General features: G+C 40.1%; 1 protein-coding gene across 1 annotated transcript; it reads right to left on the bottom strand.

Moving 5' to 3' along the window:
* Positions 1-438: 438 nt before the first annotated feature.
* LOC147630441 (uncharacterized) lies at positions 439-4,380 on the bottom strand. Its single transcript, XM_086810812.1, has 10 exons — positions 3,853-4,380; positions 3,664-3,769; positions 3,387-3,594; positions 2,945-3,009; positions 2,533-2,859; positions 2,202-2,436; positions 1,245-1,476; positions 1,097-1,160; positions 911-1,016; positions 439-585 (listed from the first exon to the last, which is right to left on the bottom strand). Exons 1-10 carry the CDS (start codon positions 3,968-3,970, stop codon positions 439-441), a joined length of 1,608 nt encoding a protein of 535 aa, XP_086666938.1. The 5' UTR covers positions 3,971-4,380.
* Positions 4,381-14,601: the final 10,221 nt, after the last annotated feature.

The following is a 14,601-nucleotide window of genomic DNA, read 5'->3' as shown; positions in this document are numbered from 1 at the left end:
AATCTTTTAAAGATCAAAAATGTATATATCGATCTTTAAACTTCCAAACCATGACAATCTCGAATACAAAGTCTTTTGATCCACAAATTATAGCATTCTAATTATAGCATTCTTCTACATGTCATCCCGACCTAATGAGAAATCTCCCAGACATGCTTTGGCTACCTCCATGTCATTCTCTATCCCCATATAGTGCCTTTTTAACTCTTGGCATGCACGTCCCAAGCCTCCACATCCTGCAAAAACATCCAAGACACTATCTCCTTCACTTGAGAAGGTCTCCACTAGCCACCTACAATGAAATACAATCATAAACGTGCATCTAAGTATTTTGAAAAAGTAGCTATGAAAATGACCAGAATGAAAATTATCTCACCTAAAGAACATAGGAGATCTTTCTGCACCACCTCGAATGTAGCGCTCCAAGACCATTGTGCGTTAGAATGGATGCTTCTTATTCTTCTCAAAAATGAAATTTCGTTGAGCATTGAATAACTTCTTTGAAACATTTTGCCTAGCCTCACGATCAATAATAGGGACATGGCAATTTACTCGATAGAACATACTAAGCGCCAATGTATCCACCTACCATAACGAGAAAACATTATGTTTGGATATCCATACCACATAACATGTATACACAAAGGGAAATATTTCAGAGATTATGACTTACCCGTTCTCCATTGTCATACAAATAACTTGATTCCACATGAACAGACATTGTTCGATGCATGACCAATCCAAATTTCTTTCCCATGGAATATATTTTAGGAAGTTGATCCATTAGACTCAAACACACAAACCAACCCTCATCAGCCACAAACAAACCAACAAAACTGAGTGTGGCACGTATCAATGATGAAGAAACTTGATTCCATGAGGGACACCCATCTGTATCTACATCAACAACCTGTAAACCTGTAGGAAAGTCAGCCCATACGAGGCGAGCCACTGTATCTGAGGGAGCACCTCTATGAGATAGAGCCTTGGGAATCTTCATCAAGAATTCTTCCACACTACATAAAAGATTTATGATGTTTGGTTTTGGTAAGTACAACTTGGAAAACTAATTATATGGTGAAATTATTCTTTTTACCTATCTGAGCCCTCCGAAAGAGTGTGGATGTCTACCAGCAATATGTGTGAAAAACATCTCTCACCTGCAAGTAAACAAGACAAAAAATGAGATGCATTTTGAAAGCACACACTTCTCAAAATAAATTTGCAATGGAAAGTACTCTTACTAGTCATGTCCATGATGTCACGTTGTCCTGACACCTCCCCCTCTTGAAGATGCTCTGGAGGGTCTCTCTCTTGATCTTCATTTGTGGGGTCTCCCTCTTGAACATCATGCATAATGTCAAGACGTCTCTTTGTTCGCCTCTCACGTTGCACTTGAGATGATGTAGATGTATGCTCTTGGTGTGATTGTGGCACTCGTGACAGTGGTGTGGATGGTTTTGGGGCCACGCGCAACTACTGGAGACTGGGTCAAGATTGTTGGCTGTGGGGAAGGTATTCTAGAGTCTTCTTGAGTTGGGGGCTCTCTTTCAAGCGCTCAGATTGGCAATTCTTAAATTCTTCAAGAAATAGATCAAGATAATTAGTAAAAAGGTAAAAATCCCCATACCTTTTTGTATATGTATATGTATGTAGATGTATATGTATCTATGTATATGTATATGTACCTGTATGTGTATGTGTATATGCATATGTATATGTATATGTATATGTATATGTATATGTATATGTATATGTATGTAGGTATGTATCTATGTATATGTATATGTATATGTATAGGTATGTATATGTATGTAGGCATGTGTCTATGTATATGTATGTGTATGTATATATGTATGTAGGTATATGTATGTGTCTATGTATATGTATGTAGGTATATGTATCTATTTATATGTATATGTATGTAGGTATGTATATATCAAAACTTAACAATGTTTCTTTAAAATCTAACATGCCAAATCTTAAATGTAACATGAACTTTGTATGTATGTAGGAATTTAGTGTATGTATGTAGGTATGTATTTATGTATGCATATGTATATATACATATGTATATACATATGTATTTGTATATGTATATATCTGTATGTATATGTATCTAATATGTATATGCATATGGATAGTTTACATATGTATAGGTAGGAAGGTTTACATAAACATATACATTTACATTTACATGCATATAATTCAGTAGAAAGCAAAAAAGTACCTTTTTCTAGGAGCTCCTCACTTGGAGGCACATGATTTAGAGGATAGTCCAACCACCAAGGACATCTCTTAAATTCCCAATCAGAAACCCCTCTCTCAACCCATTCCTTCGGGTACATTGTTTCCGAGGAATTTGGATCTACCCATTCTTTGATTGCTTCCGTCTCTTCGTCCATTAGACCTTGGCCAATGAGTAGCTGCACCCACCTACATGTCCAAAATAAAACAAACAGTACTAAAATATTTTTTTAAAAGCGTATATGTATTTTCTACAAAAATGTAATGGCATTAGAAGATATATACCTATAGACAACCCTCTTTGCGGCATTCTCCACCTCAGGTTGCTTTTGGCCTTCCTTTACTTTTCCAATCTTTGCCCACACCTCATGGAAGGCCCATGGTATGTGTTTTGATCGCTCCTCTTGCACCCATTGCATAAATGGTGGGATGTAGACAACATCATCATATACCAATAAACCCTCCAAAATAGAGTCTGCCTCCCCTATTAGCTCTTCCCAATACAACTCTTTCTTCATATGCAGCAACGTCTTTTTGTTATCCCCAAACATCTCTGAAATTACCTTGTCCTTTGCCCTCCCGGTCATAAGCATTTGAAGCAATTCCGTCTTCCTATTTCAGCATCATACCAAAACCATAAGAGATTAGATATTAAGGTTAGTTTATGTTAAGGGAGGTTTATTGACATGTGACATACCTTTGAGTTGAAATCCGAGATATGGCGACTGTATAGAGCTTTTCTTTGGTCAGAGCAACCAATCCCTTCTTGGACCAATCATAGTTATATACGAGTTGAAAGAATGCATCACCATCATTGGATGGGTTTGCAATTATGAGCATCTTGTATGCTCTATCTCGAAATGTTTGCTCTACACCACGTCTGGCTTTCTCACATTTTGTCTCATATTCTTGCAACCCCATGGCATGTCTATCAATGCATGATATAGCTTGCTTCACCGCATTTTCAAACGGTGTCTACATATAACGAAAAGGACATGTCTATCAATGCATAATATAGCTTGCTTCACCGCATTTTCAAACGGTGTCTACATATAACGAAAAGGACTCATTATCACTCACACGATTAAAAAACATTGATAATCCGTTTATTAATAAAAGATGAAAAATGCAAACACTACCTTCCTCCACACAAGCTGTGCCAAGATTGTAGCTGGAGCATTGTACCATTGCTCTCCACTTCGTCGCTCCAAACTAAGCTCCATTAAAGCCCACCTCCTTACGTCTTCACCAAGGTAGTCCAATATGGATGATTTGTCCGCCATTCCAAATCGTTGAAACATGAAGATCTCATGTGACAATGTGGGTGTAACACTAGTGCGCACCAATCTGTGAATGAGCTAAGAACTTAACTATGACTTCACAATGTCCATAATTAAGTAGAGAGAGATCGCTTACTCATTTTGAGATCGCAAAGCCAATAGCAATTCTCCTTCTTGCTTCTTGTCCACAACCAAAAATTGACATTTGACCCGGACATGGCGTGAGGGGCTATGAGACCAAGCTAGAGAAAGCAAAATAAAGATATTACAATATATTACTTTTAATGTTGCATAAAATCACTCTATGACATTCAAAAGAACATACCTTCGCGCACTCGAGACATCCATGCCTTCACACGATGATTGCCATCCCATACAAGAAACTTCTTACCCACTGAGATCCTCCCACTCAGTTCCTCTGATTTCATCCTCAAATCTGTCATGTTGTACCACCCAGTTTGGTCCCCATTCTTGCAAGTCTATTTGTGTGACCGCGAAATACATAGAGCTTCCTGGACGTGTAAGTGAAACTAAAAAAGGAGGAGATGCTTTGACATAACCATGGTAGTCAAAAGAATCACAAAACACCTCAAGTTGGGTAGAAACTATACGGATGGATTCATTTGGAATCAGCCTGCATAAAGGGACCAATGGGGTAGAGGAATTGCGTTGCACAAAAAACTTAGTGAATACATCACCAAGCAATCCCAATTCAATAGATTTTCCAAGAAGCCTTCTATGGGTCTCCCCTTGACCAGTACTAGATTCAGGAATCTCCGTGTGAGTTGGAGGAGGTGAGCTCATTTCGTTCTCCAACACAAGCACTTCTTCCTCATGACCAAGAGAATTATGCGCTTCTGTTTCCTCTCTAACAGGAGATACATGTGAGGATAAAGGTGTCCGTGATTGAGCTTCCTCGCTAAGAGTCAAACAAACATGCCCAGATCTTAGTGAGTATCCCCTGTTGTCTGTAAGACACACACACCAAGCCCAAGTAAGCATATCTAAAACAATAAAACACAATCTCAATAGAATCTTGGCTATTCACATCATATACCTTTCTTAGTCTTTGCCTGTTGTTTTCCTGCTTTTCTTGGAGCCATCTTCCTTTCTTTTGCCCTGAATATGAGTAGCAAAAAGTTTGAGCTGAATCACACATAAACCCTACTTCATGTATATAGGAAAACATCAACCTCACACACAAACATCTCCTACTAGTGTGTGTGTGTGTGTGGGGAGAGAGAGAATAGCATAGACATGAAGTGAAGCCATGGATTATATTGAAGAGCTAGAGTTGCAAAATGGGCTCTTCTAGTTAGAGTGCACATTTGAGGAGAAACCAATAAACCTGAGCTTCCTAGCTTAATACAAGAGCCATTGAAGGAGCTAATATATATTGGCTGTTCATGGTGGCAGTGATGCAAACCCATTGCAGTGATGCAAACCCATTGCAGTGTTTCGTCCGAGAGGACCATGATATAAGCGTAGAAGGACGTGCAGGTGCAAGAACCATTATGCAAGCCTTACTACTGAGAAATGCACCCGAACTCGTCTGCCCATTTCTTCGTCATCATCATTACGATGATCCATAGCCAAATGTGAGCTCAAATTCATTGTGCCATATGTTCAAGCAATAATAACTGCGTACAAGAAATGCACCATTCAAATGGGACTTACACGACTCTCTGTTGTGTGAGCTTGTGCTTTAAAGTTTCCTATTCTTATTGGGAGAAGTAAAGGTAAGCCTAATGTATCTAATATTTGAATGGGAGTAAAGGTGCTAAGCCTAAGGACGTAAAGGTAAGCCTAAGGTATCTAACATTTCAATGGACGTAAAGGTAAGCCTAAGGTACATTTGAATGGGAGTTAAAAAATTCTATGTTGTGTATAAATTCACATGACCCCTATGCTATGTATATATTATATGGCTAAAGGTTGTGGTAGAACTAAAGTACTTAATGTTTATAGGAAAAGGTAAACATAAGGTACCTAACATAAAGGTTGTGGTAGAACTAAAGTACTTAATGTTTATAGGAAAAGGTAAACATAAGGTACCTAACATTTAGGTTCCTTTAGTGCCCACCCACCCACCTCCCCTCTCCTATGTACATCTTGATGCGTCCACCCCAGGCAATGTGTGCCCTCTTTTTCTAGAGCGCCAACGCACAATATTGGGCTCCAATAGCCCCTACACCTGCATTCGAGAGAGCAACCTTCCAAATGCAAGAGATAAGGAGAGTTCTCAACCATTGTTACCCGCCTACGCTAGAGATAAGGAGAGATACCCGCCTACGCTAGAGATAAGGAATACGCTAGAGATACGCTAGAGATAAAGGAAAAATATCAATGTTTTCGGAATACGCTAGAGATAAGGAAAAATATCACTGGAAAAAAACGTTGCGCGAATTCTGCAGAGAACCTTCCAAACGCATGGGTAAGCGAAACCTTCCAAATGCAAGGATAAGCGACCATGCTCGTGAATTCCCACCCCCCCGACAGAGCCGGGGGATGGTCGGGGTCTGCGCTAGCGCAGACCATCCCCCGGCGGGGGGGTGGAAATGCACGAGCATGGCTTTTAAAGGTCGTCTTCTCCAGCTATTAACGTGGTCTTCTCCAGCTGTTTCTCAAACTTCGCCTCCTCAACAAAACGTCCAGCGACGCCTGCGTCTTCGCCTCCACCTCTCCTGCACCACCTCCACCTCCTCAAACGCCACCGGCTCCACCTCTACATTTGCTCATACACGCCTCCATCGCCTCTCCTCCAGCATGTCCACTCCCCCGGCAGAGCCTGGGGATGGTCTGCGCTAGACCATCCCCAGGCTCTGCCGGGGGAGTGGACATGCTGGAGGAGAGGCGATGGAGGCGTTGCGGCCAGCGCTGCCCCCGTCTCCTCACACTTGACCTCCTCAACATCGTCTCCACCTACGCCACAAACTGGACATCCTCAACACCGTCGCCGCCTACGAAAGCTACAACGTACACCTCCAATGAAGCCGCTGCCCGGCGCACAGAAAAGAAGAACAGAGAAAAATCGAGAAATGAAAAAAAAACTCACCTCTTCTCTTGCAATCGTCTGCGTGCTTGCTGAGTTGAAAGTATCCTTCATGTACCCTAAAAATCTCTTTTCTTTGTGTACCCTTTAAACTAAGCACCACATATGTGTGTGTGGCCTAAAACATACTTAGCCTAAAAATAGATACATATACACACACATATATATATGTCTAAAAATGTATTAAGCTATATGTGTTTTATTGTACACACGTACATTTTATAGTTTAGGCTATTTAAATATGTATATATATATTGATGTTAATAAATGTGTGTGGTGTGTGTGTAGCCTACTAGATATATAATCTAATATATTTGTATATCCTAAAATAATTAAAAGACTAGTCTCTTTGTAAATACACACACACACACTAAAATACATATATCCTCGTCGGGGGATTCTTAGCCTAGAATATATACAATATAATAATATAAATATAAACATGTGTGTATGTGTATTTACATATATCCCCATAAGGGGTTCTTAGCCTTGAATATATACAATATAATAATATAAATATAAACATGTGTGTGTGTGTATTTACAAAGAGATAAGCTTTTTATTAAAATAACACTTAGAATCAATAAATATATATATTTGTGTATTTTTTTATATATTTGTAGATACATATATATTTGTATATTTTTTATTAAAAAATTTTATCGTGGTCATTCTCAATCGTGATTGCTCCACCTTGTTTTATCATTTCAACCACCATAATTCTCAATCGTGATTGCTCCACCTTGTTTTATCATTTCAACCTCCTTCATTCTCAATCGTGATTGCTCCACCTGTTCCTTCGTTTTTATATTTTCATTTCACATTTTCGTCTCTCCTATCCTTTCTGTTTCACATTTTCATCTCTCCTGTCCTTTCTGCATCTTCATATTGCCTTCCCTATGGAGCACACTGTTACCTTTGATGGCTGTAGCAAAAAATCTCAAACTTTAATACTTCTCCACCAGACCACGCTTGTCAGTCACTCACGGATATCTACAAGGGTTTTTGCCTTCTTCACACGCCCTTTCTGGAGTGAAAGCTACTAGGACCGATGGAAGCCTACAGGAAATCATCGCTCATTATGATATGGAGGGCAATAAAAACTACCTCATAGATATTTCTCGAAGTAAAACATATATGCTACAATGTAGTCCTCTTTGTGCTGCTGATAGTCTTGATTCTAGTGCTGACGACATTGCCCAAGATGTCCGACATTTGGAGAGTTCAGTGGATAAAGAATTAGGGACACAAAACACCCATGTTCATATCTCGAGCTCCTCCTCTGAGAGAGTGACTTGAATGGCTCAGCAACTATTTTGCTCGGGGGGGTCACTCGTATAAATATGTAAGTATCACGTGGGTTCAACAGAAGGACATTTTAAATATTTAAAACTTACAGAAATATATTTACAGAGGGGATTTATTTATTGTATTTTTAAAAAAAATTACAGATTTGAATAGGAAAGGATACATTATATTCACTAAAAAATTCACAGATAAGGGACTTTTTAAATAGGCCTTGAACGCACGTGATATAGAGGATTTACATATAGTGACCCCCCCGAGCTATTTTGCAACCAGGGGAAGGCACAAGCAATCCAAAAGGTTCAAAGCACAAGATCTCTGAAGATGAATGTATTGCTTCAGAGAGTATACTTTCGGTTCTTTGTAAGAAGGAGCAACCTTCTCTTCTGCGTTCATTGTTGGAAAAAGTTACTCGAGACATCCAAGTCCAGGAGGTGCCAAGACATTATGATGGTGATTCCATCCTAGAGTTTCCACCAACATATGGCAAAATAGGAAATATGGATGGAATGGAGCAAAAATATGATGGTCACCTATGGACACGTCCAGTAACATCAAACATGTCTGTAAGTTGTACCGTGCATATTAGCTATTGTGTTGGTACTTTGGAGTGCCATAGGCTCAGCTGTCCTTTTTACTTGAACAATAAAAGGTATAACAACACCTTCTTTCATGGACATCTGACAAAAAAGATTGCAATTGGACTTTTGACAGAGGATGAGAAATCTAAAATAGTTTGTCACTTTTGTCGCAAAACTGCACATTGTGTGCAAGTGTGTAGATGTATTGTGTATTACGTAATGCCTCATGACACAACTATTACAAGAATGATGCTCCACACTGGGCTGCATGAACATCCAAGTTCAGCCAGGAACTTCAAGGTCAATGTTGGAGCGCGTGAAAATGTTTGTTTCTCAAGTGCTGAAAACCCAGAGAAGTGCTGGTCCTCGAAAAATACAGATGGATATTGTGAAGGATATGCTATTTTCCTCCATGATGAATCAAAATGATGAGCTACCTACAAGTATTGGGGATCATGAGCTCTGCAATTTTTTGGAGGAGTTGAGTCCTCTTGTGGAAAACCAGAGGTGAGTATTCACTCTATAACTTAATTATATTTGGAAGTATTTTTCTACATTCGGTCCTCTCTTTATTGTGAAATTATGTTTTTTAGGTTTAGACGCATTGTATCCCAGGAGAAAAGAAAATTGATGCCAGAGCAGGAGAGGGCTTTGATAGCATCCTTCTTATACAGAGAAGATCTCGCTATTCATTTATACAAGGTAGCCATTTCCCAGGACAAGGTGGCCCTGATGACAAATGTTATGTCTTTAAGATGTCTTTGCGAGGACCAGCATCAGGCGTGGACTTGGTGAATCGCATGCGGTGTGACAGTGGAGGTGACTTGTCAAAGTCCTGGGTTTTGTTTGATCACACTCATCGAGTTTTTGGTTGGTCAACAATGGCTTGTCATGTTTACGACCCAAGGTGAGACTACGAACTCCAATTTTTTCATTTCATTTACCTTGAATAGCTGACTGAAAAAATTATCTCCAAAATCTTATAGTGTTCAAGAGCTGTTGACAATTGCCACATGCGAAATGAAGGAGGAGGATATAAAAAGCCAAGTACTATTTTGGGAAATGCTGAATAGCACAATGGAGCAATGCGGTTATGCACCCGCACACTTCTATGGGTTTATGGGCTGATGAAGCAGGGTCTAATTGGTGTGCAGTTAGGACCGTTTTCAATGGGGGTCCGCACAACATTATGGAGGACAGGGAGCGAACGTGCTTATTCCATTGGAAACAAAGTTTGATGAAGCATGCTAAACAATGCGTGAAGGCAGAAAGTCGACAACACCATATTGACTTGTGTGAAGAATGGAGATTCCAATAAGGAGTCAGCTTTCTTAAAAAGTCGACAACACCATATTGACTTGTGTGAAGAATGGAGATTGGCAACCAATAAGGAGTCAGCTTTCTTAAAAAGTAAAGAGATTCGTGAGTGGTGGAGAAATGGACATGTTCATGAGGGAAAACTATCAGTGATGGATACGTGGATGAGTTGGTGGGAAGTACGAATAGCACATTGGGGCAACCTCATGTCAAGGGTGAGAAATTTTATGGAGAACTGATATGTTGTATGGATGCATTTGCATTGGAGTCAATTTTATGAATTCTTGTACGAAACCTCTTGTGTGCAGGTGGTCTTAAGCTCGGTGGATTTAGCACAAACCCCTCGAACAAACTTATCTGAAAGTGTACATGGGAGTTGGCTTGCTGGTGAAGGATACAAGGAAAAGGTTAGCTTGTATGATGCGTGCATTTCAGATATGGCAAATGCTTTACTACAAAGTGCAAAGCAATATGCATATCAGATGGGGAAGCACAAAGGTGAGGGACCAAGCTTGAGCAAGTTGCTGGACAGGGTAGCAGCAAGGTCAAGACTGACACCACCACAAGTGGCTCGCATGGTCCATGAAACAGTAGCTAATACTCCTATGTATGAGGAATCAAGGCCTCTACATGGAGATAAGGAGACTATTCAACGGAAGAGGGTGAGGACAACGGAAGTAGACCAATGCTCACATCGTCCAGGTTATGTCATGCAGAGTAGACATCGTCAAAACTGGGGAACAGCAAGAAGAGTAAGTTTTGGAGATAGATCTAGAACAAACAGTGCAGCAAGATCATACCCAGATATGTGGAAAGTGGATGTTGGGACCAACATAACCAGCCAAGAGGTAGATAAATTAGTAAAGGCAGGGTTCAAGTTAGATGTTACTCATGAAGAACCTTTTGTGTCGGGGGTGGGAGAAACGTCCACACAAGCAGCGGGCAACAAAGAAAGTGACAAGAGGCCACATGATGCTACATAGAATACAAAGAGATCAACCAAGTGGAGGCATTGGATTTCCAAAGAAGCAGAAAAGAGGATTGGTAGTGCCGAGGCCATGACAGCGACAGTCCTTAATGAGAGTGCAATGCAACCATCCCCCTACTCTATTTTTCATTTGGCATGTGAGAGTGGAGAGGACTATTTTATACACATCAAGGTACAACCTTGGTGTACATGTCCTGATTTCATGCAAAGAGAATCTAGAGGAAAGTCTTACATTGCATGTCAGCATATCTATTTTGTCTTCTTGCGAGTTTTGGGATTACATAAGAATGAGGATATGGTAATGCATCAACCGACACTATCACCAGAGGAAGTGGACAATATACTATCACGTCCTCGAAGCAAGGATGTTTGTGCTTATACTTAAGCTTTAATCAAGCCTGTTTGTGCCTATACTTAAGCTTTAATCAAGCCTCTCATGTTTGTGCCTACTTAAGCTTTAATCAAGCCTTCCATGTTTGTGCTTACTTAAGCTTGTAAGGAAATGTGAAGTCAATCTTTTTGTAAGAAAATTTGAACCAATATTATTTTTGTCTTGCTTTGGGATGGAGTATACAGTCACGTACTCTAAAGTCTTATTGTAGGTAGCTTGCGACGCTATGGTAAAGGAGTTATACCAACCAGATATCTTCTTGTAAGGAAATGTGAACTCAATCTTTTTGTAAGAAAACATGAGCCGGGTATACTTGTTTTTACTTGTGTTGAAATAAACATTGGAAGAAAGGTACATAGATAGGTATTTTTGTGCCTATATTTAAGTTTCTTGGACATAAAATGCGTGTTTATATGTAGGAAGGTAGGTATGTAGGTATGTATGTATGTATGCATGTGTAGGAAGGTAGGTAGGTAGGTAGGTAGGTAGGTAGGTAGGTAGGCAGGCAGGTAGGTAGGTAGGTAGGTAGGTGTGTTTGAGAATATACATGTATATATGTATGTATGTATGTGAATGTATTTAGGTAGGTAGGTAGGTAGGTAGACAGGTAGGCAGGTAGGTAGGTAGGTAGGCAGGTAGGCAGGTAGGTAGACAGGTAGGCAGGTAGGTAGGTAGGTAGGTAGGTAGACAGGTAGGTAGACAGGTAGGCAGGTAGGCAGGTAGGTGTGAATGTATTTAGGTAGGTAGGTAGGCAGGCAGGTAGGCAGGTAGGTAGGTAGGTGTGTTTGAGAATATACATGTATATATGTATGTATGTATGTGAATGTATTTATTTCTCTTTCATAAATACTTACTATATAAAAGCTCACCAAAATGTATCATTTTTCTTACAAGCTCACAAAAAACTATCTTATCTCCAAAAAGCTCACCAAAATGTATCATTTTTCTTACAAGCTCACATAAAACTATCTTATCTCCAAAAAGCTTGCCAAATAAAGCTCGCAAAAAAATCAAACCCGCTAGATAGTAGCTAAAGGATATGCGCAGACCCGTGGGATAGATTATGAGAAGACATTTGATCCAGTTGCAAAGATGGCAAATGTGAGATTTGTGATTACGGTGGCTACAGCTAAAGGCTTATTTTTACATCAGATGGATGTAAAAAATGTGTGACTTACAAGAAGAGGTGTATATGGATCAGCCCCACTAGGTTTTGAGGATACAGGTCACCCAGAGTATGTATGTAAGCTTTGTAAGGCCTTGTATGGGCTAAATCAAGCTCCACAAGCATGGTTGGTTTTCATATGGCAGATGCAGATCACAACTTGTATGTGCAGCACAAGAGTGATAAGGGTATTGTGATCATCACCATTTATGTAGAGGATCTTATTGTTTTGGGAGTGACAACTTGGATGAGATTGAGCATGTGAAAATTCTTCTCAAAAGGAAGTTTGAGATAAAGGATTTGGGAGATCTACACTACTTTTTAGGAATTGAGGTCATTCGCACACCTGAGGGTATTTGGCTGTCACAAAGATAGTATGTATTAGACATGTTATCCAAGTACGGGGATGGCTGATTATAAGCCAATCTCAATGCCATTAGATCAAAATGGCAAGCTTAGTGCAGATGTAGGTATTGTGTTAGAGGATCCCACTATGTATAGGAATATTGTGGGGAGTTTGATCTATGTCACGATTAGTAGGCCAAATTTTAGTTACATAATTGGATTAGAGAGCCAGTTTATGCAAGTTCCACACAAACCACATCTTGATAGTGTGCAATGCACACTTTGGTATTTGATGGGGCCACTGTTGATTATGCATTGTTTTTGCAGCAGATGTACCATTGGAGCTATATGGGTACACAGATGCAAATTGGACAGGTAGCATCTCAAAAAGGAGATCTACCAGTGGATTTATGTTTTCATTGGGGAGTGCTGTTGTGACATGGAGCAAGCTACTTGTTAATTTGGGGTTGCATGTGGAGAGAAAGGCAGAGTATAGAGGAGCTGCAGTTGGGGAGTGCTGTTGTGACATGGAGCAAGCTACTTGTTAATTTGGGGTTGCATGTGGAGAGAAAGGCAGAGTATAGAGGAGCTGCAGTGGCAGCATGTGAGGTATCTTGGTTACGCAAGCTACTTGTTAATTTGGGGTTGCATGTGGAGAGAAAGGTTGCATGTGGGGTTGCATGTGGAGAGAAAGGTTGTCATATATTGTGACAATCTTAGCAGTATATTGTGGCAATCTTAGCAGTATACAGTTGGCTAGAAACCTAGTTTGTCATATATTATGACAATCTTAGTAGTATACAGTTGGCTAGAAACCCAGTTTTTCATGCACGGATGAAACACATTGAGGTACATTACCACTTCATCAGGGAGAAAGTCTTGGAAGGCGACTTCGACTTGGCCTACGTCAGCACATAGGATCAGGTCAACTGACATCTTCACAAAGGTCTTGGGGAGCTGAGAAGCTCTGTAGGTTTTGAGATATGCTTGGAGTTTATGAGCTGGAGTTGAACTTGAGGGGGAGTGTTGAGATGTCAAGCTCAACATGAGCTGACACTCATGAGGCGCCTGCATGACCGTTCTACATTTATATCATTAGCGGGTTTGGTAGCTGGCACTGACATATCTTCACCAGAGATTCTATAGTTGGACTACACCAACTAGTTCACATCTACCCACTCCTCTTAGCGTGTTCACATTATGGACTGCTTGTGTATACTCTATTATGTGTGTTAGTCACTTTATCTTTGTATTAGACCTCTTTTGTTGTGTGAAGAAGAAGAAGAATTTTTAGCCTCTCACCTTGTGCGCTCTCTTCTAGGGTTTGTGTGAGTGTGTGTGTGCTTGCAAGAGCTCAAGCTCTCTTCTCCTCTGCATCTTTTCATGTTCATCATGAAATATGCACCATGAGCGTACAAGATGTGCTGCAGATACCAAACAAAACCTTCATTCAGGAAAAGTGCATTAGAAGAAGAAATCTATTTTGCAAAACCTTTAAAAGCATTATATTACCATGTAATGCACAATATTCAATTCACTCCATGTAGGGAGCACAACTTCAATGAAGCTTTTCATCAACTCTGCTTGAAATTGTTTGCGATTTTTGTCTGTTGTGCTACTTTGACTCATCAACCGCACTACCTATTGAAATTTTCCCCCACTTGCTCACGCAAAACAACAATGTTTGCATCCAAGAAGTCCAAAGTAGTACAAGCACAAAGGCCTTTCCATAGCCCATATCTTCACAGGAACATTTTCACCTTCCTGGACATTTTCACCTTCCTGGACATGTTGCCTATATGCATTTCTCTAAACCTTGTCCCGCTTGTTGAAAGGCTTCTGGAGAAACCTTCTCGCCTTGCCTCCACTCATTTAGAACTTTTGAGCAACCATATGTGAAACTCCAAAGGTCTTTTGGTTAACTTTTGAG

This window comes from Cibotium barometz, chromosome 16 (assembly GCF_041138505.1).
Source record: "Cibotium barometz isolate CiBa-2024 chromosome 16, ASM4113850v1, whole genome shotgun sequence".
Lineage (NCBI taxonomy): Eukaryota > Viridiplantae > Streptophyta > Polypodiopsida > Cyatheales > Cibotiaceae > Cibotium > Cibotium barometz.
This window is presented reverse-complemented; position numbering and strand designations above follow the sequence as displayed.